The sequence below is a fragment of the Thunnus thynnus genome, chromosome 14 (genome assembly GCF_963924715.1).
Source record: "Thunnus thynnus chromosome 14, fThuThy2.1, whole genome shotgun sequence".
Lineage (NCBI taxonomy): Eukaryota > Metazoa > Chordata > Actinopteri > Scombriformes > Scombridae > Thunnus > Thunnus thynnus.
In genome coordinates this window covers 31,828,735-31,855,230 of record NC_089530.1, presented here as the reverse complement: position 1 = coordinate 31,855,230, position 26,496 = coordinate 31,828,735, and the positions used below count along the sequence as shown (strand labels likewise).

The 26,496-nt window shown below is 40.8% G+C and overlaps 1 protein-coding gene across 4 annotated transcripts in view; it reads left to right on the top strand.

The window, feature by feature from the left end:
- psda (pleckstrin and Sec7 domain containing a) overlaps positions 1–26,496 on the top strand; it is an 89,312-nt gene that overhangs the window by 18,276 nt on the left and 44,540 nt on the right. For 2 of the 4 annotated variants that reach the window (XM_067611015.1, XM_067611016.1), the window contains exons 2-7: positions 2,282–4,819; positions 6,196–6,301; positions 8,943–9,217; positions 10,111–10,397; positions 11,534–11,771; positions 12,252–12,511. In XM_067611015.1, coding sequence (XP_067467116.1) covers positions 2,453–4,819; positions 6,196–6,301; positions 8,943–9,217; positions 10,111–10,397; positions 11,534–11,771; positions 12,252–12,511 — 3,533 coding nt within the window. In that variant the 5' untranslated portion in view covers positions 2,282–2,452. The remainder of the gene's footprint in view (positions 1–2,281; positions 4,820–6,195; positions 6,302–8,942; positions 9,218–10,110; positions 10,398–11,533; positions 11,772–12,251; positions 12,512–26,496) is intronic. The other 2 variants (XM_067611018.1, XM_067611017.1) reach the window with 2 other exon arrangements.

The following is a 26,496-nucleotide window of genomic DNA, read 5'->3' as shown; positions in this document are numbered from 1 at the left end:
GTTTCTGCATTTGGCTTTTCCACCCGTTGTTCCTCTTGGTCGGCTTCTAGTATACTTTGTTCCTAGACTCTCCATTTTCTCCTGGAGAACCCATAGAACATCCAACAAAACCCCTAGAACCTCATAAATGACCATGAGGACATCCACATCTTGAAGGACTCCTATAATATCCTCAGTTAGTTTAGAACCTCTTAAAGGAGCCATTCTCAACCAGTGGGCCTCGGCCCACAGGTGGGCCTCAGAATGCTATCTAGTGGGCCGTGTAAGCAATGGTACTGCCAAATGTTTAAAATATGTTTTTTGGCCAGACCACAATAATGGGGTCAGCCCTATAACCACAGTTATCTGTGAGTGAGGGATGAAGTTTCATCATTGGTTGGCCAGCCGTATTGGAGTTTCCCCATTGGCTGTTGCTCTTTCAAAATGAATCAGCACGAGATGATGGAAGCAGTGTGACGTAGAGCGACTGTTTTTCTGCTCCGAGCTCTGACACTCAGCTCTGCTGTTAAATGCAGTGAAGTCGGTTAAACTTTAGTTTAAACAGACGCATTCCAGCGTCTCTGCGTCTCCTCCTCTACCGTCCAGTGTGATCGACTCTCTGGCTGGCAGCGCTGTCAGCAGCCAATCAGGAGAGACGGTCCATGGTGCGTTTGGATTTTATAACTGAACTTATACCAGGATGCAAATTTTTACTTCTCTGACGTTTTCACATCACAAATGATGAACAACAGCATTAAAACATGAGTCTTGCAGGTAAAACATGCGACTCAAAAGCTGTTATATTAGTTAAGTGTGGGGTGGCTGCTCTGCAGGTGCGCGTGGTTTGCCTGTAACTGCAGTAATCAGGTGGAAGATAAGCCTCCTAAATTTGCGCCCAAAATGCTGCCAAAAGTTTCTCACTGCAGCCTCCTTAGCTGGGAAGCAGGCAGCCATTAGGGAGATGATGCAGTTAAAGCACCCAAATAACCATCACTCTGACAAATCACTCAATGCAGAGTGAAAAACAAGAGACATATCCCAAGATAGGAGTTCTACATTTATAACCTTTTTTTAGACTCAAACGTAGCTTAACCATGTCATGTGATGCTACTTCACTACACTTTACCAGCAAATATTACTGGGATGATTACAGAAAATTACAGATGAACATTTAATATCCTGGAATTCACACATTATAGACACTATCACTGACTATCTCTGTAACACACTGACCACAATTTCACACATTGACCATAAAAGGTCGGTCCAGCTATATACTAGGTTTTGATCTAGTCTTGTTTTTGGTCATTTACAAAGCTAGTTATTTTTATATCTAAATATGCTCAAGAATTTACATAAAAAAACGTCAAATTAAAATGCATAATTTCAATGGCCACTTATATGTTTTAATATCACCACACCAATCACAACACATCATTAGGCAGAGACAAAGGTGTTTTGCTGCTGTTAGCTAGTTAGCTTTCTCTGTAGATCCTGCTTCAGAAGACATGTCTCTATCCACTGTGCTGGAAAATGAACTGATGGAAGTATCAGCAGACAGCAGCCTGAAGCTTCAGCTCACACAAGTGGACCTTGTTTCATTCACGATACTGGCTGCCAGTCAGTATCCCTCTCTGTCTAAACAAGCAACACATTTCTGTTGCCTTTCACCGCCACCTATTTATGAGTCTGGGGTTTTCATTGTGACTGTCACAAAATCAAAGGCAAGGAACAAAGTGAAAGCGACTTGGGATGCTACTCTGCACGTCAGCCTCTCACCCATCCCACCACGTTGCCATGTTGTGTGTTTTTTTCATTTATTGGGGAATGGTGGTCCTCAGAATTTTTTTTAACAATTAAAAGTGGGCCTTAAGTCACAAGAGGTTGAGAACCCCTGTTTTAAGTAATGTGTGTGAGTGACTGTTTTGTGATTGTGATGTGAATGAAGCGTCTTATTGTGACTTATTTTAACCTGTTCTCGGGTCAATGGGATTTCCAGAATAAATAAGGCCTAATAAATAATCAGCTTATTTTTCTGTTTAACACCACTTTACAATGTGAATGATGTAATGGCTTGTTTGTTTTCTTTATCACTTTCTTTTTAGTGATATGGGAAAGCAGGGTGTCACAGAAGTGTGTCATAAGATCTTGACGAAATTTTGTATTACAGCAAAAAAGCTGAGATTGGCTCTGCTGTCTTTACTGCAAGTGGAAGTTGGTTATAAATGAATATAGGGGATAAACTATTTGATTTTTACTTTTATGTAATAACTTTATCTCTTGCTTCTGCTTCCTGCTGCAGGTTGAAGAGATGATAAACAGATGGAGGACAGAACTCCAGTACCACCTCTGACCCTCATCAAAGACGTCTGCACTTTATTGGGTTTCAGGAGGTCAAGAGGACCCTTTGAGCAGATAGTGAAGGTCCTCAGAAAAAGGAAGATCAGGACATTTAGGTGACTCAGGTGCCAACATGTCTCAGGCAGGTAAAGTTGTTCACCTGTATGTGGAGGTGAGGTCAGTCCCAGCAGAAGAAGGGAAGGTGGCAGGAAGAGGAGATGATGGGACTGGTCACCTGCTGCTTCAGTGCCCAGACGTCCTCCCTCATTCCCAGAGGAGCTCTGTCCACTCCAGCCACAACTGCAGTCCAGACCTTTCCCCGGTCACACAGCACCAAACGGGGGCTGGGAGCCGCAGCTTACCGCCCCCAGAGTCCTCTTCCAGGCACCCTGTCTGCTTCCAACTCCAGCACCCTGATGCTAGAGGCTCTCCCACCCAGTTCCACCAGCAGGACGCGTTGCATGATAGTTTTGGTGAATTACTCCAGGTCCTTGCACCTGCAACCACCAGTCTAGGCTCTCATGGCTCACTGACACGCACCCCTTCTTCTGACATGGATCCTTACCAGAAGAGGGAGCTTATTGCCCCATCTTCTACTCCATCTGGGCGGCTGACTGTACCCCCCACTCCTACCAGCACCCGCAGGTCCTATGAGGTCCTGGGGGTCGGTGGTGAGGAGGGGAAGACCTCTGTGGTGACATTCGGCTACATAGAGAAATCTAATGTTCACAGTGGCCGTCGTACCTCTGTGTGCCTAAGTGAGTCAGAGAATCAGCTGCTGCCTGCCCACCTACAGAAGAGGCTGAGTGACCCAATGTGGTACAATGGTCTGCCAGGGCAGGCTGAACCTTACACCAGGACCCTTTATGCGTCTCAGAACCAGTCCCCAATGGGCTCACCTTACCTGCCAAGGACTGCTCTGGATGCTGTAGCCAGAGATGCCACCCACAGGGCCTTGGAGGAGTTTGGATCCTCAGAACTTAGGCGCCGATTTGCAGGTCATGTCCCAGAGAATAGCAGCCCGACCCTGCCACGGCACTACCACTACCCTCGCTGCCGGTCCTGGGCAGGGTCACCAGTCCTGCCCCGCAGCACCCTCACCCTGCCATCCAAGGCCCAGTTCCTGGAACTGGACAAGGGAATCTGTCATAGTTCAATGAACGGATTACCCAGAAGCCCTGCCTCTGATCAGCTGTGTGCCCACACTGGGTATTCCTCCCACTCACTGGGTCCAGCCTCAACAGTTCACTCCCATGGCCAACCCCAGAGCCAGCAGAGGCCGCGGGTTGGGGACGAGAGCCCCAGGCTGTCCAGCAAATTTCACCCACCTTTACCTGCAGGGAGACCCACAGACATCCAGCACAAGATCCCAACGAGCATTTTCCCCACCAGCAACCAGCTCAGGACTGGCTGCCAAGCTGGTGGGAACAGCCAACACAGTGTCAATAGTAGCTATAATGCTAATATGACCAGCACCAGTCATAATGCTACAAATAGTACATACTGCAGTGCTAACAGTAATTCCAGCGCTTCCAGCAGCACTCAGTGCAGACCGTCCAGCTGCAGTAACAGAGCCAGCCCCTCTAACGGCAGGAGAAGCGTCTCCCCGTCAAATGCTGAGGTCGCCTGTAAGTTAGCTGTGGAGGCTGCCAAACTGTCCACCATTTTTGCAGATAGACGGACTCCCTCTCCAACACCTTCCCAAGCGGAGTCACTGAGGTCTGAGAGTCCAAAGATGGGGGGTTCTTTCTTAAGAGAATCCCAGCCTTATGCCACTCTTCATGGGCGACTCTCCCCTGAGCTTACGGAGGTGGACGTCCGGAACCACAGGAGGAAAACAGACAAACTGACTCCTCAAACCCGCCCAGGACGTGTCTCGCCTCTCTTACCCCAGAAAGGCCTCTCGTCACCAGTGTCTCCAGCCCTGCCTGCCAGGTTGCACCGGTCAGCCGCCTCTCAGTCACCAGTCTTAGACCCTGAACAGCAAGCAAGTTCATCCCCCACTAAGGACACATCTTCCCTGCACCGCTACCAGCCACCACAGTACACTGGAGAACGGACACCTTGTATGGAGCGCAGGCAGTATCTCTTGGATAGATTGCCTAAGGACAGCCCTGAGCCCTCCAGGAGACTTTTGTCCAGCCAAAATGCTGAAGCTTTGCCTGTGAGCTGGACCTCCAGACACCAGGAGTGGAGGGAGGCACGACCAGTTCAGGACGGGGATGAACTCTATGAAGAAAACCATGGACTGTCGACCTCAAGAATCTACACTCCAAGCATAGATGAGTATCACAGGAAGGACAGAGAAGATAAAGGAGTAAAGACGTCAGTGCAGGGCTACCAGAGCGAGGAGGTTCAGGATCACAGCAGGGCTGGTGGCTCGTCCTCTCAGAGCTCCAGTGGGGTGACGGGCAGCATGGGAGACAGAAACGACAGTCTGTCCCCCGAAACCTCTAGCCAGTCCAGCCACAATATGGCAGACACCGGCTCAGGGATGCAGGTCTGCTGGATGGGAGGGTGATGAGGGATGATGTGTTTAGATGTATAGATTATGTGTGTTTTAGATCTGTACAACATACTGTCACATTTACCCTGATAGCAATAAATACATCACAAACACCTTCCCCACCACTGAGCTAGATTCTCTTCATCAGTGTATTTTCTCATAGAAGGTTTCTTGCATCATGTTTTCTGAAAGACATGTTCTTGAGGTTTCCTGTCCACATTCAAACATCAATCAAAAGGTTTCAGCAGCAATAAAATACTGCAGTTTTCTGTTGTTAGCGTTCAGCAGCTACTGTTGTTACTGAATGCTAAAACTGTTTCATCATTTATCAGAATATCAGAGCAATACAAACTAAAAACGTGTGCTTTTTATATATATATATATATATAGTGTGTGTGTGTGTGTATACATATATATATATATATATATATATATATATATATATATATATATATATATATATATGTATGTATGTATTTCAAGTTTCTCTTTAACTTCCACATCGTTGGGTTCATCAGTTTTTGACAAACTAGTGTTTTTTGAAATATAATTTAATATGACTATTTATTTTCATAAGCAGCAGCCGGTATACAGCCTCGTACAAGTTTAACTTTTAGAGAAAAAAACACACAAAATGGCTGCACCAATTCAAAAATGAAGACAGTAATGATAATAAAAAACAAACAGAAAAAAAGTCAAATGAACTGCTTCTCTTTATTTTGACATGTGGTAATTCATATCTTTTAAAACAAGTCTGCAAAGTGAGCAAGTATAGCAGACAAAATCAAAAGATGTGTCAAAGCAAAGTCCTGCATGGTTTACAATAAATACTGTTCTGTTACATTCTCTGTTAAAGGAAACTAGTAATTAAGAGAACGAAGTCTCCCCTATAATCTATATATAATAATATTTTAAAGTTTCTTTTTGGATATTCAGGTGTCCTTAAGGCACTAGGAGACTTTAAGTTTAAAGAGATTAAATTTAAATTCTTCTTTTTCAGTAAAATCTGACTGTGAAGGTGCAGTTTGCATCAAAACACCCCAATTTTCAGCATTTGGTTGAATCCAATTTAGAGGTTATTTAACCATCACAAGAGACATGGACACTAATAGACTATCAAACATTTTACTAAATGAGATAAATTTTATATCCTTATTGCTGCATCACAAAGCATTTATCTCCAGATATACTTAATGGCATCCTCACAATCATTCATTCATAAAAATACAGAAAAAAGTTTTAACATTCATAAGAAAACACACACTGTAAGAGTTAATAAAGACTAAAACTTTCTTCTGAACTTTTTACCTTCTCTGATGCTTCGACATGGATTTCTTAAAAATCTATATTTGTTCTCTTTCCTCCTGCAGTCGGACGGCGGCTCAGCGGCGAATCCATCCTCAAGATCGCAGAAGATCGCTCGAGCCAAGTGGGACTTCCTGTTTGGAGAGCCGACTGAGAGTCGCTGCAGTAAAGGTAAAGATGCTCAGTGACAGCTGTTTTAACTTTTTATATGGACTGCTGTGATTTGATTATTACTGCAGAAACATAAAATACAATCATACAGGAGAGGAAAGAAACCTGAGTGGCCTTCAGAAGCCTCTGAACACCACAGTTAACATGTAACATCATCTGTTTACTCTGAAGACGTGAGATGGAGCCACCAAACGTCATAACTCTGAACACACAGACATGAAACACATATTGATATCATTCAGTGTCAATTACACTTCCTTAGAATATCATTATCAATATATTACATCATAAATCCACTTAGAAACCAGAGAACAAAGAAGCTGCAGATCATGTAGAAGTTTTCTTCAGTATGACAGTAATCAGTTTTCTGAACATCATGTGACACTGCAGAGAGCAGCTGCTAACAGCTGATTCACACGACTTTTAATTACAGCTGCAGCTACTGAATTAATCTGCAACTATTTGGATAATTTAATCATTTTGAGTCAATATTAAGAAACAATATTCTATGATTCAGCTTGTTAATTGTGAGTATTTTCTGGTTTCTTTAGTCCTCTATGCAGTACAGGCCTGCTGGGCCGCCTGGCCAACAAGCTTTGTAAATACCAAAAATAACACCAAATCCCCATTAATTCAGAAATCAATAGCGTTCTGGAGCCTCTGAGCAGCACTGTTTTGAAACGTTAGCCAACGTCTGTGTGGTTGCCTGGGAAACTCCAGGTAGTGGAGGGCAGAGCGTAAGTGAGTGAGCGGTTAAGTTAGAGAGCAAGCGGCAGGAAAGTGACGGTGAATGCGAGCAGAGGAAAAGGTTAACAGTAAGTTGTCAGTGTGTCAGTTAATAAATGCTGCAAGACCAAGAAAAGTCTCGTCTGTTGTTTCCCCAACTGCTGGAGAAGTGAAGGGGGTTAGCTCCAAAGTTAGCAACAATGGGTTAGCCTAACATGATGACACTAAACATAGAAACAAAGAACAGAGGAATGAGGAATGTGTGTCTTGCCCCCCCATCACCCCCCCACTCCACCCCCACCGAGGCCAAAGCAGTCGACCCAGAGGAAACACTGCTCTATGTATGAATGTCTTTGAGTTGTGGACAAAACAAGACATTTGAGGATGTCATCTTTGGGAAACACTGATCCACGTTTTTCACCATTTTCTGACATTTTATGGACCAAACAACTAATTGATCGATGGAAAAAATAATCAACAGATTAATCAATAATTAAAATAATCGTTTGTTGCAGCTCTAAGAGATAATTTGTCACAATGTAAACTAGTTGTAGCCTTCAGCTAACTTGCTGAATCCATGTTGTCCAAAGTTATTCTTCCTGTTTACATCCCCCAAAGCATTATGGGAACTGTGGTTCCAGAACAGAGGGCAGGATTATCCCCCAGTTCAAAATAACAGGAGACACTATCAGTGTTTTACTGGCATCACTGATGATCTGTGTGTGTCTCATCTTCCTCCCAGCAGGTTAAAGGGCCATTCTGTCTTTTCTCGTGTATTATTGGTCGACTCAGTGAAGTAAACAAGCAGCTTCCGGAGCTTCCAGTCTTCTTCTAAGCCAATTAGCTGAAGCTTAACATCAGCTAGAAAAGCTCTTACAGTTTGCAACTCTACTGATAAGAACTACTACACATCACTGCTCCCCTGCTGTTCACTCAGCTGATGAAGGTGCTGGTGTAAAACTATTGATTGATAAGCTGAAGTGATTGATCTGATGTGAATCACAGTTTAAGTGGAGAATGTGACTCCTGATCCTCTAGACAGAAGATGTCTCACTCTGTTGGAATTACAAACACTCTGGTTGTACAGTGTTGTTACAGAGTGGAGGTTCTTCCCTCACGGAGGATCTTTGATTGAGTACAGACACACAAACCGACTACAGACGAGTTTCACTTTGTCATCATGTGACTCACAGGATGAAGCTGAAAGTGATGCTCAGAGCGGCTCAACACAAGAAGCTGCTAGCTGAAGCTTTTCTGCTCTCTGATGTTGATTCTGATCTGCAGTGAGATGCTGCTGTGAAGGAGAGCAGCTGCAACACAAACCACAAAAGATCCATCTGATCAGGTTTATTTTAGACGATACGACTCTTTAAAATCTTTCCAGATCAAGAACGTCTCTAATTCTAAGATATTTGTACTTTTTCAAATTCAGTTGACATAAAATCAATTCCCATCTGGAGTTATTAGTTATTGAGATTAATTGCAGTTATTCACCTTTTGTACAGAGGTGGTTTGATTTCAGGACAAAGTTATAAAGTTGTATTTTTGCGCATTCAGGGTTAATTTTAAGAGGTAAAATAACTTTATCAGAAACTCAACAAATTACAAATGTAAATATGTGGAGGGAGTTTCAATGGAAAATAGTTACATACTAAAAATCTGTGTTAAAATTGTTGGGTCACTATAGCAACAACACAACATGGGGTTAACTTTAGCAATGTGTTACTGAGAGCCAGTGTTACACACAACAAGCTTCAGCTACAAACTGTCACAGACTTATTGAGGAGTGAATATATAAACACCAGTATCGTCTGCATACAAACGAATCTTGGCTGAATGCTGCTACTAATGTTTATAGGGATTGAAAACAGAAGCGGTTTGATGGTAACTCTGAACATAAACTCTCCTCCTGCAGACGCTCCGTCCACGACGCCTCCCACCAGCACCTCACCCAGCCCCACCCCTCCCTCCTCCCTCCATCTGAAGCCAGCCAATCAGAGGAGGGGGTGGGCCGGTGAGGGTCAGAGGCTGTCGCATCACGAGGTCCAGAAGATTGAGGTGGAGCTGGTGACCTCTGAACCCCGAGGCTCCTCCCCCAAAACGGGCATCATCCGCCGAACCATCAAATACTCTGAGACGGACCTGGACGCTGTGCCGCTGCGCTGCTACCGAGAAACCGACCTGGACGAGGTGATCCGGTCTCTGCTGGCCTCATGCTCATGGATACAAAATAAATCTGTAAACAACTGAGCTGTTGTTCAGTAAACAAAGCTTTCTGAAGCAGTTACACTGTTTCTAAGCATTTAATAATCGAAATGGCGACATCTGCTGGGAAACTGTTGGTATTACACTTGTATGGCTGAATTAAATCTGAGATGAGATGAAACAGATTATAAGTGGTCTTACTGCTTTTTTTATTGTTATTTTGTTCAATAAAGTTTATAATGTTCAAACGGATTACTTTTAAACTGTCTGCAGCTGTTTTTTGGATATAATGTTAGACTGAGCGGCTCGTATCCAAACCAGCGCGACGCCTCTCTGCAAAGAGTGTGATGTAACGAGGCCTTGTTTGGGATGGTCACATGATCTTTGGTGTTCTGAAGTGAGGCATTCAAACATCTTGCATCGATACTTTTTCTTTGAAAGGTTGATACAGTCTTCTGTTTCGAGCGTAACAGAACTAGTGAACGGAGCTTTATAGTGAGTTTCAGCTCATTGTTTATCTGTTTGGCTGCAACTTTACTGTTTTGGTTCAGTCTCAAGCCCAGGGTCAGAAATGTAAATTTAATGAGTAAAGAAATGATTTTTTAAAAAGGATTTGAAGAATAACTTTTCAAAATCATTGAGAAGTGTTGTGTTTATATTTGTATTTACTCAGATGTCCTATCAAATGTAATATATTAATTTATTTCTGTTAATTAAGTTTGAAGATGCCTTTTTTAATTTAAAGACACACATTTACCAGCAGGTCACGTGTTTCTAGCTGCAAGTGTTCCACAGCATGAACTGTAGAATATTTATTAGATGTGATTTTTAGATTATAGCTGATCAGATATGATTATTGATTGATCTTTATTGTGTAGGTGATGCGGGCGGAGGCGGAGCCAGCTGAGGAGGCGGAGGCGGACTCTGCTTTTGGGAGTAATCGCAGTGTGCTGTTAAACTCGAGCTTCAGCCCCGCCAACGCCTCCCCGAAACCCCGGTCAGGCCGAGAAAAGGAAGAGAAGGAGGAGGAGGAGGATCAGCAGGAAGAGGAGGAGGAGGAGGAGGAAGGAGTGGTGAGCTGGGCCAGTGTCCGGATGCAGGGAGACAGACAGAGACAGAGAGCCACTACAGAGGAGGAAGAGGTGTTCAGTCTGCTGCTGAAGGGGTGAGAAAACACTGAACTTCAATCCAACAATTAGACTGATTCAGTTTTAGGGTTAGGGGGGTAGAGGGGTTAGGGGTGTTAGGGGGGTTAGGAGGGTTAGGAGGGTAGAAGGGTTAGGGGTGTTAGGGGGGTAGGAGGGTAGAAGGGTTAGGGGGGTTAGGAGGGTTAGGAGGGTAGAAGGGTTAGGGGTGTTAAGGGGGTAGGAGGGTAGAAGGGTTAGGGGGGTAGAAGGGTTAGGGGGGGTTAGGAGGGTAGAAGGGTAGAAGGGTTAGGGGTATCAGGAGGGTAGAAGTGTGGGGGGGGTAGGAGGGTAGAAGGGTTAGGGGTGTAGAGGGGTTAGGGGTGTTAGGGGGGTAGAAGGGTTAGGGGGGGTTAGGAGGGTAGAAGGGTAGAAGGGTTAGGGGTATCAGGAGGGTAGAAGTGTGGGGGGGTTAGGAGGGTAGAAGGGTAGAAGGGTTAGGGGTATCAGGAGGGTAGAAGTGTGGGGGGGGTAGGAGGGTAGAAGGGTTAGGGGTGTTAGGGGGGTAGAAGGGTAGAAGGTTTAGGGGTATCAGGAGGGTAGGAGGGTAGAAGGGTTAGGGGTATCAGGAGGGTAGGAGGGCAGAAGGGTTAGGGGGGTTAGGAGGGTAGAAGGGTTAGGGGTATCAGGAGGGTAGGAGGGCAGAAGGGTTAGGGGTATCAGGAGGGTAGAAGGATTAGGGGTGTTAGGAGGGTAGAAGGGTTAGGGGGGTTAGGGGTGTTAGGGGGGTAGAAGGGTAGAAGGGTTAGGGGTATCAGGAGGGTAGGAGGGTAGAAGGGTTAGGGGAGTTAGGGGGGTTAGGGTCATATTCATACAGTTTCCCTGGAAACGAACAACTAAACCAAACAGACTCAAACCATCAACATGTTTCTGCACGTTCTTGTTCTATGGGGGTTTGATACGCGGAGCAGCCATCTTGGATTTTGAGGTCAGGTTTGGTGAGGTTTTTCCGAATTTCTGATTTGGAAATCTGATTTCAGGGGGTGTTTGAGTTGAAATTTCCGACTGGGATCTAAGAAATTCTGACTTCCCAGTTCAAACGGATCGCACCGTGACTCTCTTACGGGAGACTGAAGACGTGTTGGTTAAAGAAGTTTTATTTTTGCTTCCTTTTCAGGCCGTTGGAGGCGTCATCTGACGTCCACGGCGGACTCAAGTCTCCGGTCTCCGTCGGCAGCCCCCGCCGGCCCTCCGACAGCAACCTGGACTCCTTCAGCCGCCACTTTGAGAGCATCATGGAGTCTCACCGGGCCAAAGGCACCTCGTACAGCAGCCTGGACAGCGTGGACCTGCTGACCTCCGGATCCACGTCTGTGTTCACCTTCGACCTGCCGACGCTCACGCCGGAGATCCAGGTAGGAGCGTTTCTCCTTTTCTTTAAACTTCTTTTTGCTGTGGGGTCGATACATCTGTAAATACAACTACGTATATTATGTAGTGTAAGTTGTACGTTTACTAGTGCAAAGCAGAAAGAAACAAAAACAATAAACAAGATAGAAAACAAGGACGTCACCGTGACTTTCACCACGTTATCAGATACCAGAGTTAGTTTGTCCTGTTAAACCTCTACCTGAACCCTGGTGGCCCCCCCGATCCCTGTGAACCCTGGTGGCCCCCCGATCCCTGTGAACCCTGGTGGCCCCCGATCCCTGTGAACCCTGGTGGCCCCCCCGATCCCTGTGAACCCTGGTGGCCCCCGATCCCTGTGAACCCTGGTGGCCCCCCGATCCCTGTGAACCTTCTGTGTGTAAATGTACCTTTCCTTCGTCGCTGTTTCTAGTTTAATAAACTAAAGTCTGCTGCCGACCGACTGATCAGCATGTCTGTGTGTCCAGAGTCAGATCTGCGAGAGCGCCAAGCAGATCATCGAGCTGAGCTTCGCCCCGCTGGCCCGGCCCGACCCCGCCGCCCCCTCGGAGACGTCGCGCTCCGAAATCACCCTCAGTGCCTCGGGGGCGGGGCTCAGGGGCGGCTCCAAGGACGACTCCGGCCCTCCGGTCCGGTCCAGGTCAGAGAGGGAGACGTGGCGTCGCTCCGTCCTCAAAGACGGCTTCCGCAAGGCGAGCTCGGCGCCGTCGCTCCACAGCAGCAACAGGTGAGTCACAGCGACGCTTCAAGAGCAGATCATCAAGTGAATGTAAAGATGGAGGCAGCGAGCTGTGATGTCACCCGCTGGTTTAGTTGGAGCGTCTGGCGCCTGTCGGTGGCACTTTAATGCTGATTAACTGCTGATTGGTCCAGACTGACGATGACAGGAAGTGTCTGTTCTGTCTCCTGTTGTTCAGTTTAACAATCACCTCCGATTGAAAACAGTTGTCAGAATTTTTCCACATCAAAGTGTTTTCAGGTGTTTGAATATGTGGAAAAAGGTGCATCGTGGGTAATGTAGGCAGCAGGTTTAGACGAGGAAGAGGAGTGTGTGGTTCTCTTTGTTTAACTGTCCATCATGAGTGTGAAATAATAAATCATGTCCAGATGGAGGATGATGTTAAAGTTGCATTACAACCGTCTACTGTTTCTACTGATATTAATGTGTCCGTCTGGTGTTTGTCTATTTATTTATTGCATTTTTGGAGCGTTTTATGCTTTTATGACACGCTGTCAGTGTAGAAACCAGCAGCTCTTTAAAAACCCTGCAGTGTTTTCTTCTCTCAGTCTGCTGACTTTTAGTTTTAGTTTTTGTCTTTTTGTTTCAATCTTGACCATTTTCTTTGAGTTTTTATTCATATATTGAGTTATTTCACTCATTTTCTGATATTAATATTTGACTTGTTTTGCTTTTTCTTGCTGTTTGTGTTGTTGATGTTGTGTGGAGCTCAGGACGACCTCTGACCTCTGACCCTGAAAACTGTAGCAGTAACACAGATCATCCACATGGTGGCAGCAGAGAGACAGAAATGAGTTCATGTTCACTTTGTGCTGTGAGACGACACGAGTTTAATTATAGACAGTCTGATGTGTAGCTGTGCTGAACACACACGTACACACACACACACACGTACACACACATACACACACACGTACACACACATACACACACACGTACACACACACACACACACGTACACACACATACACACACACGTACACACACATACACACACGTACACACGTACACACACATACACACACACACACACGTACACACACACACACACGTACACACACACACGTACATACACATACACACACACACACACGTACACACACACACACACGTACACACACACACGTACATACACACACACACACGTACACACACACGTACACACACACACACACACACGTACACACACACACACACACGTACACACACACACGTACACACACACGTACACACACGTACACACACACACACACAGTGTTTTTAAAGGTTTCTGGTCTCTCTGAGGGAAACCAGGTCTGACTGACTGACTGTCTGTCTGTCTGTCTGTCTGTCTGTCTGTCTGTCTGTCTGTCTGACTGACTGACTGACTGACTGACTGACTGACTGACTGTCTGTCTGTCTGTCTGTCTGTCTGTCTGTCTGTCTGTCTGTCTGTCTGTCTGACTGACTGACTGACTGACTGACTGACTGACTGACTGACTGACTGTCTGTCTGTCTGTCTGTCTGTCTGTCTGTCTGTCTGTCTGTCTGTCTGTCTGTCTGTCTGTCTGACTGACTGACTGACTGACTGACTGACTGACTGACTGACTGTCTGTCTGTCTGTCTGTCTGTCTGTCTGTCTGTCTGTCTGTCTGTCTGTCTGTCTGTCTGTCTGTCTGTCTGACTGACTGACTGACTGACTGACTGACTGACTGACTGACTGTCTGTCTGTCTGTCTGTCTGACTGACTGACTGACTGACTGACTGACTGACTGACTGACTGTCTGTCTGTCTGTCTGTCTGTCTGTCTGTCTGTCTGTCTGTCTGTCTGACTGACTGACTGACTGACTGACTGACTGACTGACTGACTGACTGACTGACTGACTGATGAACAGAAGCTCTTTTAAAGGCAGTTTGTGCTGAAAACAGGACGAGAGAAGAAGAATTGTGACTTCAGTGCAGAAATGTTGGTCACATATTTGTGAGTGTAATCGTTAGATGTTTCTGCGTTTCTGCTGCTGTCAGCATGTTGATGTGTGGAGAGAATTTTACGACCGTCATTAAAACTGAAGAATCAAAAACAACTCTGTTACTCACAAATGTTTCACAGATGTTTGTTAGTAAAGTTTCTCAGATTTTTAGGCTAAACTGGAGGTTTAAAATAATGACGGATCTCCGTCTGTCTGTTAATTAATCATTTTATTAAATATTTTAGTCGGTTAGTTCAACTGTAATATTTGGTGTTTAGAGCTTAAAGAGATAATTTAAAAATGAGTTTGTTTCTTCAGACTTTGTGCTCCGTTAATCTCTGACGTTGTCGTTTGTTTCTGATCCTTCGGACACTCGGCAGGATTGTAGTCGTATAAATATACGTATTTTCAATCTCAGCAGTGTCAGATTTCGCTCTCCCTTCATGCCCAACATCTCATTTTGATGTCACTGTAGTGAGTATAGTGATAAATTGTTTTCTATAATATTTTGCAAGTTGCTCTTTAAATCTTTATTTTTCCTCCAGACATGCATTAAGACATAAAGAATACCTGTCGTCCAATCAGCGAGGAAAGAAACAAGCCCTGAACTCTGTTACACATATCATCCATATGTCACCTCTGTACAAGTAACACTGTTTTAATGCTGTTGTTCATTATCGACTCAGCTCTAATTGATCCTGATCAATGATATTGAGTTTTGATCATCATGGAGGATCAACTGTGAACCTGCAGCTCTCCTTCTGTCTAAAAATGTATTTAAAGTTTATCTGAAGCTAATATGAAGCTTCAGCGTCCAAATGAGTCAAATCAAGTAGATATCTTTCAACGTTACAGTCTTTTTAGTGCCAAAGTTCCTCTTTTTGTTACTATACTTCCACCTGCAGCTCAACAGGGAAACACTGTCCGAGGAAACACAAAGAGGGAATTTGATGCTAAAATGACTGTAAATGTGTCAGATATCCACTTGATATGACTAACTCAGACTGCTGAAGCTGAATAGAAGCTTCACACAGACTTTTAAATGACTGTGTGGACACACTGTGGATTTTGGCCTCCATCACCTCCATTAAAGCACATTTGAAGGATCTTTAATATCCAGTATGAACAGGAGGAATGATTACAGACACCTGACTGCTGGTTTAACTGGGAACACTGGGAACACTGGGAATCTCTGTTAGCAGATGACACAACATGAAGACTTTTCCCATTCACAACTTTTGTTTTTCTGTTTGAGAGACGGATTTCCTTCCTTTCGCAGCACATTTGTTTCCGTATCTTTATGTACAACTTTCTTCTCTTGTGTTTTTCAGAGAGAGCAAAGCTTTCTGTCTCCCAGTTGTTGCTTTCTGTCTCCCAGTTGTTGCTTTCTGTCTCCCAGTTGTTGCTTTCTGTCTCCCAGTTGTTGCTTTCTTTCCTGTTTTTGGTTTTCTACTTAAATTTTTTCATTTATGGCACAACTTGTTGTCTAGAATACAAAGATGAAGATCATACAGTTTGTACTTTTTATTCTGTCATTTTTGCTTTGTTTTAGTTTTTACTCATTGACAGATGATATTTGTAATCAGTCACTGTGAAACCGTCTTTAAGAAACAATCAATCTCATCGCTTCTTTGGCTCTTTAAATAGCCGTGATCGGCCTGAAGGAGGCGCTGCAGTGTCTTTCTTATGTGTGATTGTACAACATCTTCTGTCACACATCACTGGCTGTTCTGTCTGGAGTCAAAACACACTTAAACAAATAATAATAATAATAATAATAATAATAATAATAATAATAATTAAAGCTGCGAGCAGCGTTGGTTGGGACCTCGCACTCTGGCCCGTCGGGATCATTTTGCTTTTTAAAAATGAGGGATATTTCTTACAAGTGTGGTGTGCTTTTATTTTGAAAGTTTGATTGACATGTGTACTGTCAGGTGTGTAGAGACAATAAGTAACTGCAGCTGGACAGAAAAATACTCATATATTTGAATGGAGAGTGTGAGTGAACCCACACCTTTTTGAACATTTACTGCTTCCACATAGTTTTAGATACAAACTTCATTTGAACTTTAAATGAGTCACGAGACTTTGACCTACAAATCTTGAATTTACATGTTTTTTCTATCTTTTATTGTTTTTGAGATATTAGAGTGTGAGTTTTAAAGTCTTTTCTTGCTCCTCCTGTGATTTTATAATGAGTGTGTATTGCGGAATGTTTCACAGCACTGAGGGAGTGACATCACCAGGAGCAGTTGGAGAGGAGGATTTTAGAGAACGCTTCTCGTGAAATATCCTCATAAATCCCATGACTTTGGCCAAATCTAACATTAAAAATCATATTATAGAAGGAATTTTCGTGGTGAATCCATTGATACAGGTTTGAAAGTGGTCAGACTTATAGAGCCCTATTTTAACGATCTAAAGCGCATGGCGCCATTGCATTTAGGGCGTGTCCAAATCCACTTTTGCTATTTTAAGGGCAGAAAAATGGTTGCAACACCGGGCGCATGGTTCAAAGGGGTCATCCATAGTCTCCTAATTAATCATGGGTGTGTTTGAGGCGTAAGATGCAATAAACTAATCACAGTGTCGTCTCCCGTTCCCTTTAAGAGCCAGGTGCGCTCGCACCTTAGCGGATTGCTATTATGACGGCGCATTTGCCGAGTAGAAGGAAGCTCCTCTGCAGAGGAAACGGATCAGCTGGTGCACGATCCATAACGAGCACACTGCTGCTCCTGGACCCTCCTGTGGTCCCAGACCACCAGTTTAAGATCCTGTTCGTTCATTTGTTGCCAATTTATCTTCGTTTGGTTTTTGAAAAGGTTTATTTTTTTAATTACAGCTTTAGTTTCTTTAAAATCGTTTAGTTCAGTCATGGAGTATCAGGTCAGATCAGCAGAGTTTCATCTGCTGAAAGTCTGGAAACCTGATCACTGTAATCTCAGAAATGTCAAAGAATATTTGTTAAATATTGTTCATAAATTGAATCATTAATTTTAATCATGTAAAGAATCATCAACACAGTCATCAGGACTTGATCGGGTTCTGATCCTGCTGCTGGCAGCAGCTGGAAGCTGCAGATTTATTTCCTTCATTAGTTTAATAATTGTTTTCACCTCATTTATTTCCTCATGTCATCATTTATTGATGCAGCAGGAAAGTTGATCTGTGTCTGATCCGTCTGTTTACCTACATATTTTGCCACGATTTGGTCAAATAATTACAATAATAAACAATAATAATCCTTTTATTTGTTACCTTTTGCATGTTTGTGCGCTGCTGCGCGTCCTGTATGTGTAACAAGCAGAGTGAATGTTGTGTAGCTGCACATTACTGTCCTGATCCTTAAAATAACAGTGAAACACTGCGTCATTGACTTTAGACCAGGTTTTTGTTGGTCAATCGCTCTCTACTGCCTCATGTGACCACACCTCATTTTAGACCAACACGCCCATGGACGCTCTGATGGGCGCAAGTGCCTTCGCTATTCTAACAACATGGGCGCTGGACGGGAAAATGACAGCTGCGTCGGTCTTAGTGCCGCTCTGCGCCGGACGTAAGAAAGGACCCATGCCCATAGATTGCCTCCCCATTGGTTTACATTGTAAGGTGTGATGTGGCTCTGCAACTTAAGGGGCTTATTAAATCCAAACCGTTCGAGTTATTACATAGTTTTTAACAGCTTTTTTCAGCACAGTGTCATAAGTCATGTATTAAAGTTTGAAGTCGATACCATTAACGCCCTCGGAGGAGATAGCGTTTGTTCGGGGGCCAAAATTGGGGCAAAGTCTTATTTTGAAAGGCTAATTGCGGACTTCCTGTTGGATTTAGGTCAGGGGTGTCAGTGTATGATTTGTAGGTCTTGATTAGACGAATAATTGAGTTTTGGTTTGATCTCTCTACGACATTCCTACGGGCTGTGGCGGCCATTTTAGTTACATAGGTGGTGCTAGAGAGCACATTTTGGCACTTTGGGGGTTAATTTTTACATTTTATCAAATTTTTCACCAGACCTGATGTGTGTACCAAATTTGGTGAGTATTTAAGCATGTTTAGGGGGTCAAATTTAGGTGTGATGTCCCATAATAATAAAGAAAGAAACAATGAAAAATAACGGGCCTTCGCCCTGTTTTACAGTAGTCCTCTGCCTTAGTAGTAGTCCAGTAGTCCTCTACTGTTTTACAGTAGTCCTCTGCCTTAGTAGTAGTCCAGTAGTCCAGTAGTCCTCTACTGTTTTACAGTAGTCCTCTGCCTTAGTAGTAGTCCAGTAGTCCAGTAGTCCTCTACTGTTTTACAGTAGTCCTCTGCCTTAGTAGTAGTCCAGTAGTCCAGTAGTCCTCTACTGTTTTACAGTAGTCCTCTGCCTTCTGGGCTCGGTCCCTAATAATAACTTTATTTACACAGCACCTTTAAAACAGAGTTATAGAAGTGCTTCAACAGATAAAGACAAAGCAGGACACAGTTAAGGTGAAGTTAAGACAAGAAGACAAAAACACAGTAGAGAGGCAATAAGATGATCAAAGATAAAAAGACGACATCACATAAAAACAAACACTATAATCACACAAACACAACAAACACACCAACAATCAAATCCAAACAGAAGAGAAACTAAATGATCCTTTCAACCAAACACACATTATCAATCTCACAATTCCTCAAGAATTCATAGCAAGCGAACTTCTTAAATTAAATAATCATTCTTATTAAACATAAATCTTTTAATATATTTATCCATCCTGTGTTTTCACGCATTTAATTCCAAGAAGGTTATAAAAATCCATTTCTCATCCCTGCAGGAGGCTTCCACTAGTTCCTGGAGTGTTTTAACAACACTTTGAACTGATCTCTAGTATTTTACTGGCGGTGAGTTGCAGCTGATCACGTGTCTCGTGTCTCGTGCTGTTCTGGATCTGCTCAGTGATGTTTGCCGCTCTGATGGATTACAGACTCTGTGTTTCACAGTGAGTCAGCATCTTATTATTCAGTCTGCTGCTGGAGACACTTCAGACTCTCACACACAGTCAGTTATTTTATATCAGTGTGAGCTTTAAACATCTTTACACCCGTGTTACTGTTCAACAACCAACACTTCATTTCTAATGTGATTGCTGTCGTCTTACAGACGTATGTTGTATTTAAAGCTGCAAGGATCAATCGATTAGTCGGTCGACAAAAAATTAATCACCAACTATTCTGATAATCTAAAAAAGTCCAAATTCTCTGATTGCAGCTTGTTAAATGTTTATATTTTCTGGTTTCTTTAGTCTCGATGACAGTAAACTGAACATCTTTGTGGACAAAACAAGACATTTGATGACGTCGTCTTTGGGAAACACTGATCCATATTTCTGACATTTTATGGACCAAACAACTAATCGATTAATCCAGAAAATAACCAACAGACGAATCAATTATTAAAATAATTGTCAGTTGCAGTTCTAATTGTATTAACCAAAGAAGAAGAAATATTAGAATATAAATATTTTGTGCTTCTGTATTGTGTCATCCATTAACTTTTATTTCTTTACATTTTTATAATAATTATGAGAATAATATCTCGATTTTAGAACAATATATCACAAATACAAAACTTCTTTCATATAATTGTGTGTTATGGATCTTGTAATTAAGAGATATTAACAGATATTATCATATTAGATTAAATTAGCTGATATATTATTATATATGGTGGTAATGTAAATGTGACCCCGACTACACACTGCTTTTTGTAAGACGTCAAAAGACAAAAAGGTTGGAAACCACTGGTTTCATCTTTAACAATGTGTTGTATTTTAAAAGCTTGTTATATTATCCATTGTGTCAAATCTTCATCTGAAAAGTAACTAAAGCTGTCAAATAAATGTAGTGGAGTAGAAAGTACAATATTTCCCTCTGAAATGTAGAAAGTAGCATCACATGGAAATACTCAAGTAAAGTACAAGTACCTCAAAACTGTACTTTACTAGAGTACTTGAGTAAATGTATTTAGTTACTTCAGTACACTGTAAACTGTAGAGAATTAGACTTGTTTACTGTGTTCAGATGAATGTCCAGCAGTATGAAAACATTTCTCACTTTCTTGTTCTCATTTGTGTTTTTAGAATCTGAGTTTTAGTTTTTAACAGAAAATCAGTGAAACATGAAAACAAACTGCAGCTGGAAGGTTTCTGTGTTTCTGTCTGGAGGAGTTTCTCTGTTTCCCCTCTGGCCTCAGTCGACTCCTTCGGCTGGGTGTGGACCGACAGGACTCACATTCAAACACAAACTTTATTGTTTCCAGTTTAAAACACACACACGTTTGTCTTTATATCCTTGTGAAGACACTCGTTGACATAATGCATTCCCCAGCCCCTAACCCCACCCATCACAACTAAATGCCTAAACCTAAACTGAACCTAAACCCAACTCTAACCTTTGACCTTAAAACCAAGTCTTAGTCCTCAAATTGCCATTTGAAGTTGTGAGGACCGAACAAAATGTCCTCACAAGGCTGGTTTTCCACTGAAACTGGTTCTCTCAAAGATAGAAAGACTTGCACACACACACACACACACACACACACACACATTCTCACACACACACACACACACACACACACACACACACACACAAACACACACACACATTCTCACACGCACACACACACACACACTCAGTCTGTCCAGATGGATTCATTCAGGCAGCGTTTCAGAGACAGGATGGAAAGAAAGATCTCTCGCTCCTGTCAGAAAAATGGAGACACTCCCTGCTCTGAAATCTTCCTCCTCCTCCTCCTCCTCCTCTTCCTCTTTTCTGTGTCATTCATGGTGATCTGTTCCATCTGTTGTCTGTGACCTCTGACCTGCTGACACTGTCGGTGGTGATCATGGATGTATAATAAGAACTGGATACGGCGCCGCTCAGCCTTGCTGCCAGTTTCTTCCAGTGGTCAGTTGCGGTACTGCAGAGAAGGTCAATTATGACTCTTTCTATTATGAAGTTCTGATGCATGAAGGTTTTATATTTGTAAAACTTTCCTCGAGCCAAGAAAAGTGATATTAAAATCAGTGACGTCATCACAATGTTAAATCTGTGGGCCGAGAGGGAGAAACATACTGAGCATGTGCAGTGGGCCGCTCGCCACGAAAGTAAATCCTGGAAGCTGCAGACTTTACTCACACGGCAGTTCTCATTGGACTGAACAGTATCCAGCTGCTCTAGTCCAACTATTGGTGGTGACATGTCAGAATACTGTTGCTATGACTCCCGACATTAACGAGACATTAACGAGACATTAATGTGTCACTAACAAGACATTAACGAGACATTAATGAGACATTAATGTGTCACTAACAAGACATTAACGAGACATTAATGAGACATTAATGTGTCACTAACAAGACATTAACGAGACATTGTGTCACTAACAAGACATTAACGAGACATTAACGAGACATTAATGTGTCATTAACGAGACATTAATGTGTCATTAACGAGACATTAACAAGACATTAACATGTCACACTAACAAGACATTAACGAGACATTAACGAGACATTAATGTGTCACTAACAAGACATTAACGAGACATTAACGAGACATTAATGTGTCATTAACGAGACATTAACATGTCACACTAACAAGACATTAACGAGACATTAACGAGACATTAATGTGTCACTAACAAGACAGTAACGAGACATTAATGTGTCACTAACAAGACATTAACGAGACATTAACGAGACATTAATGTGTCATTAACGAGACATTAACGAGACATTAACATGTCACACTAACAAGACATTAACGAGACATTAACATGTCACTAACAAGACATTATAGAGACATTAACATGTCACTAACAAGACATTAACGAGACATAAACGAGACATTAATGTGTCACTAACAAGACATTAACGAGACATTGTGTCACTAACAAGACATTAACGAGACATTAACGAGACATTAATGTGTCATTAACGAGACATTAATGTGTCATTAACGAGACATTAACATGTCACACTAACAAGACATTAACGAGACATTAACGAGACATTAATGTGTCACTAACAAGACATTAACGAGACATTAACGAGACATTAATGTGTCATTAACGAGACATTAACGAGACATTAACATGTCACACTAACAAGACATTAACGAGACATTAACGAGACATTAATGTGTCACTAACAAGACAGTAACGAGACATTAATGTGTCACTAACAAGACATTAACGAGACATTAACGAGACATTAATGTGTCTTTAACGAGACATTAACGAGACATTAACATGTCACACTAACAAGACATTAACGAGACATTTACATGTCACTAACAAGACATTATAGAGACATTAACATGTCACTAACAAGACATTAACGAGACATAAACGAGACATTAACGAGACATAAACGAGACATTAACGAGACATTAATGTGTCATTAACGAGACATTAACGAGACATTAACATGTCACACTAACAAGACATTAACGAGACATTAACATGTCACACTAACAAGACATTAACGAGACATTAATATGTCACTAACAAGACATTAACGAGACATTAATGTGTCATTAACGAGACATTAACGAGACATTAACGAGACATTAACGAGACATTAACATGTCACACTAACAAGACATTAACGAGACATTAACGAGACATTAATGAGACATTAACGAGACATTAATGTGTCACTAACAAGACATTAAGGAGACATTAACGAGACATTAATGTGTCACTAACAAGACATTAAGGAGACATTAACAAGGCATTAATGAGACATTAATGAGTCACTAACAAGACATTAACGAGACATTAACAAGACATTAATGAGACATGTATGTGTCACTAACAAGACATTAACGAGACATTAACGAGACATTAATGTGTCACTAACGAGACATTAACGAGACATTAATGAGACATTAATGAGACATTAATGTGTCACTAACAAGACATTAACAAGACATTAATGAGACATTAATGAGACATTTATGTGTCACTAACAAGACATTAATGTGTCACTAACGAGACATTAACGAGACATTAATGTGTCACTAACGAGACATTAACGAGACATTAATGTGTCACTAACGAGACATTAACGAGACATTAGCGAGACATTAATGTGTCACTAACGAGACATTAACGAGACATTAATGAGACATTAATGTGTCACTAACGAGACATTAACGAGACATTAATGAGACATTAATGTGTCACTAACAAGACATTAACGAGACATTAACGAGACATTAATGTGTCACTAACGAGACATTAACGAGACATTAATGAGACATTAATGTGTCACTAACGAGACATTAACAAGACATTAATGAGACATTAACAAGACATTGAGACATTTATGTGTCACTAACAAGACATTAATGAGACATTAACGAGGCATTAATGAGACATTAATGACTCACTAACAAGACATTAACGAGACATTAACAAGACATTAATGAGACATGTATGTGTCACTAACAAGACATTAACGAGACATTAACGAGACATTAATGTGTCACTAACGAGACATTAACGAGACATTAATGAGACATTAATGTGTCACTAACAAGACATTAACAAGACATTAATGAGACATTAATGAGACATTTATTACACTAATTAACTAAACATTAACAAGTCATTAACTAGACATTAACAACTAATTAACTAAACATTAACAAGTCATTAACTAAACATTAACAAGTCATTAACTAGACATTAACAACTAATTAACTAAACATTAACAAGTCATTAACTAGACGTAAACAAGTCATCAACTAAACATTAACAAGTCATTAACTAGACATTAACAACTAATTAAGTAAACATTAACAAGTCATTAACTAAACATTAACAAGTCATCAACTAGATGTAAACAAGTCATCAACTAGATGTAAACAAGTCATCAACTAAACATTAACAAGTCATCAACTAAACATTAACAAGTCATCAACTAAACATTAACAAGTCATCAACTAAACATTAACAAGTCATTAACTAGACGTAAACAAGTCATCAACTAAACATTAACAAGTCATTAACTAGACGTAAACAAGTCATCAACTAAACAATAACAAGTCATTAACTAAACAATAACAAGTCATTAACTAAACATTAACAAGTCATTAACTAAACATTAACAAGTCATTAACTAAACATTAACAAGTCATTAACTAGACGTAAACAAGTCATCAACTAAACAATAACAAGTCATTAACTAAACATTATTTAAACATTAACAAGTCATTAACTAAACATTATTTAAACATTAACAAGTCATTAACTAAACATTATTTAAACATTAACAAGTCATTAACTAAACATTATTTAAACATTAACAGGTCATCAACTAAACATTAACAAGTCATCAACTAAAGATTAACAAGTCATCAACTAAACATTAACAAGTCATCAACTAAACATTAACAAGTCATTAACTAAACATTAACAAGTCATTAACTAAACATTAACAAGTCATCAACTAAACATTAACAAGTCATCAACTAAACATTAACAAGTCATCAACTAAAGATTAACAAGTCATCAACTAAACATTAACAAGTCATCAACTAAACATTAACAAATCATTAACTAAACATTAACAAGTCATTAACTAGATGTAAACAAGTCATCAACTAAAGATTAACAAGTCATCAACTAAACATTAACAAGTCATTAACTAGATGTAAACAAGTCATTAACTAAACATTAACAAGTCATTAACTAAACATTAACAAGTCATTAACTAAACATTAACAAGTCATTAACTAGATGTAAACAAGTCATCAACTAAAGATTAACAAGTCATCAACTAAACATTAACAAGTCATTAACTAGATGTAAACAAGTCATTAACTAAACATTAACAAGTCATTAACTAAACATTAACAAGTCATTAACTAAACATTAACAAGTCATTAACTAAACATTAACAAGTCATTAACTAGATGTAAACAAGTCATTAACTAAACATTAACAAGGCATCAACTAAACATTAACAAGTCATTAACTAAACATTAACAAGTCATTAACTAGATGTAAACAAGTCATCAACTAAACATTAACAAGTCATCAACTAAACATTAACAAGTCATTAACTAGATGTAAACAAGTCATTAACTAAACATTAACTAAACATTAACAAGTCATCAACTAGACGTAAACAAGTCATCAACTAAACATTAACAAGTCATCAACTAAACATTAACAAGTCATCAACTAAACATTAACAAGTCATCAACTAAACATTAACAAGTCATTAATTAGAAGTAAACAAGTCATTAACTAAACATTAACAAGTCATTAATTAGAAGTAAACAAGTCATTAACTAGACATTAACAAGTCATTAACTAGAAGTAAACAAGTCATTAATTAGAAGTAAACAAGTCATTAACTAGACATTAACAAGTCATTAACTAGAAGTAAACAAGTCATTAACTAGACATTAACAAGTCATTAACTAGAAGTAAACAAGTCATTAACTAGACATTAACAAGTCATTAACTAGAAGTAAACAAGTCATTAACTAGACATTAACAAGTCATTAACTAGACATAAACAAGTCATTAACGAGTCACTAAATGAACAAAACTCTTATATTTTGTAATAGTTTACACATTTAGATTACAGCTGTAAATAGTCGATGTGGCTTTTTTAATTTTGTCATTTTTATTATATAAATTATTTAAAAAATCCAGTTTCAGTTTTGAAAGTGTAAATTATTATAAATAAATATTATAATGTATTAATTGTAAACAAGTTAAGAAATGTAATTACATTTTTGGTACAACAAAAATGCCAAAATGAATGATCTTTTTAACAATCAAATAAAAATCAGCTCTCAAACTAAAGTGAGTGACTAAGTGAATTTATGAAGGTATTTATTCTTGTGTCTGTTTGATTGTAAATGTTCGGATTCATTGGTTTTATATTTAAGTAGTTTGTGTTGAATTTGATGCATGAATTGTGCTACAGAAAGACATTGTAATATTATTGCATTCTTTATTATTAGAACACATTT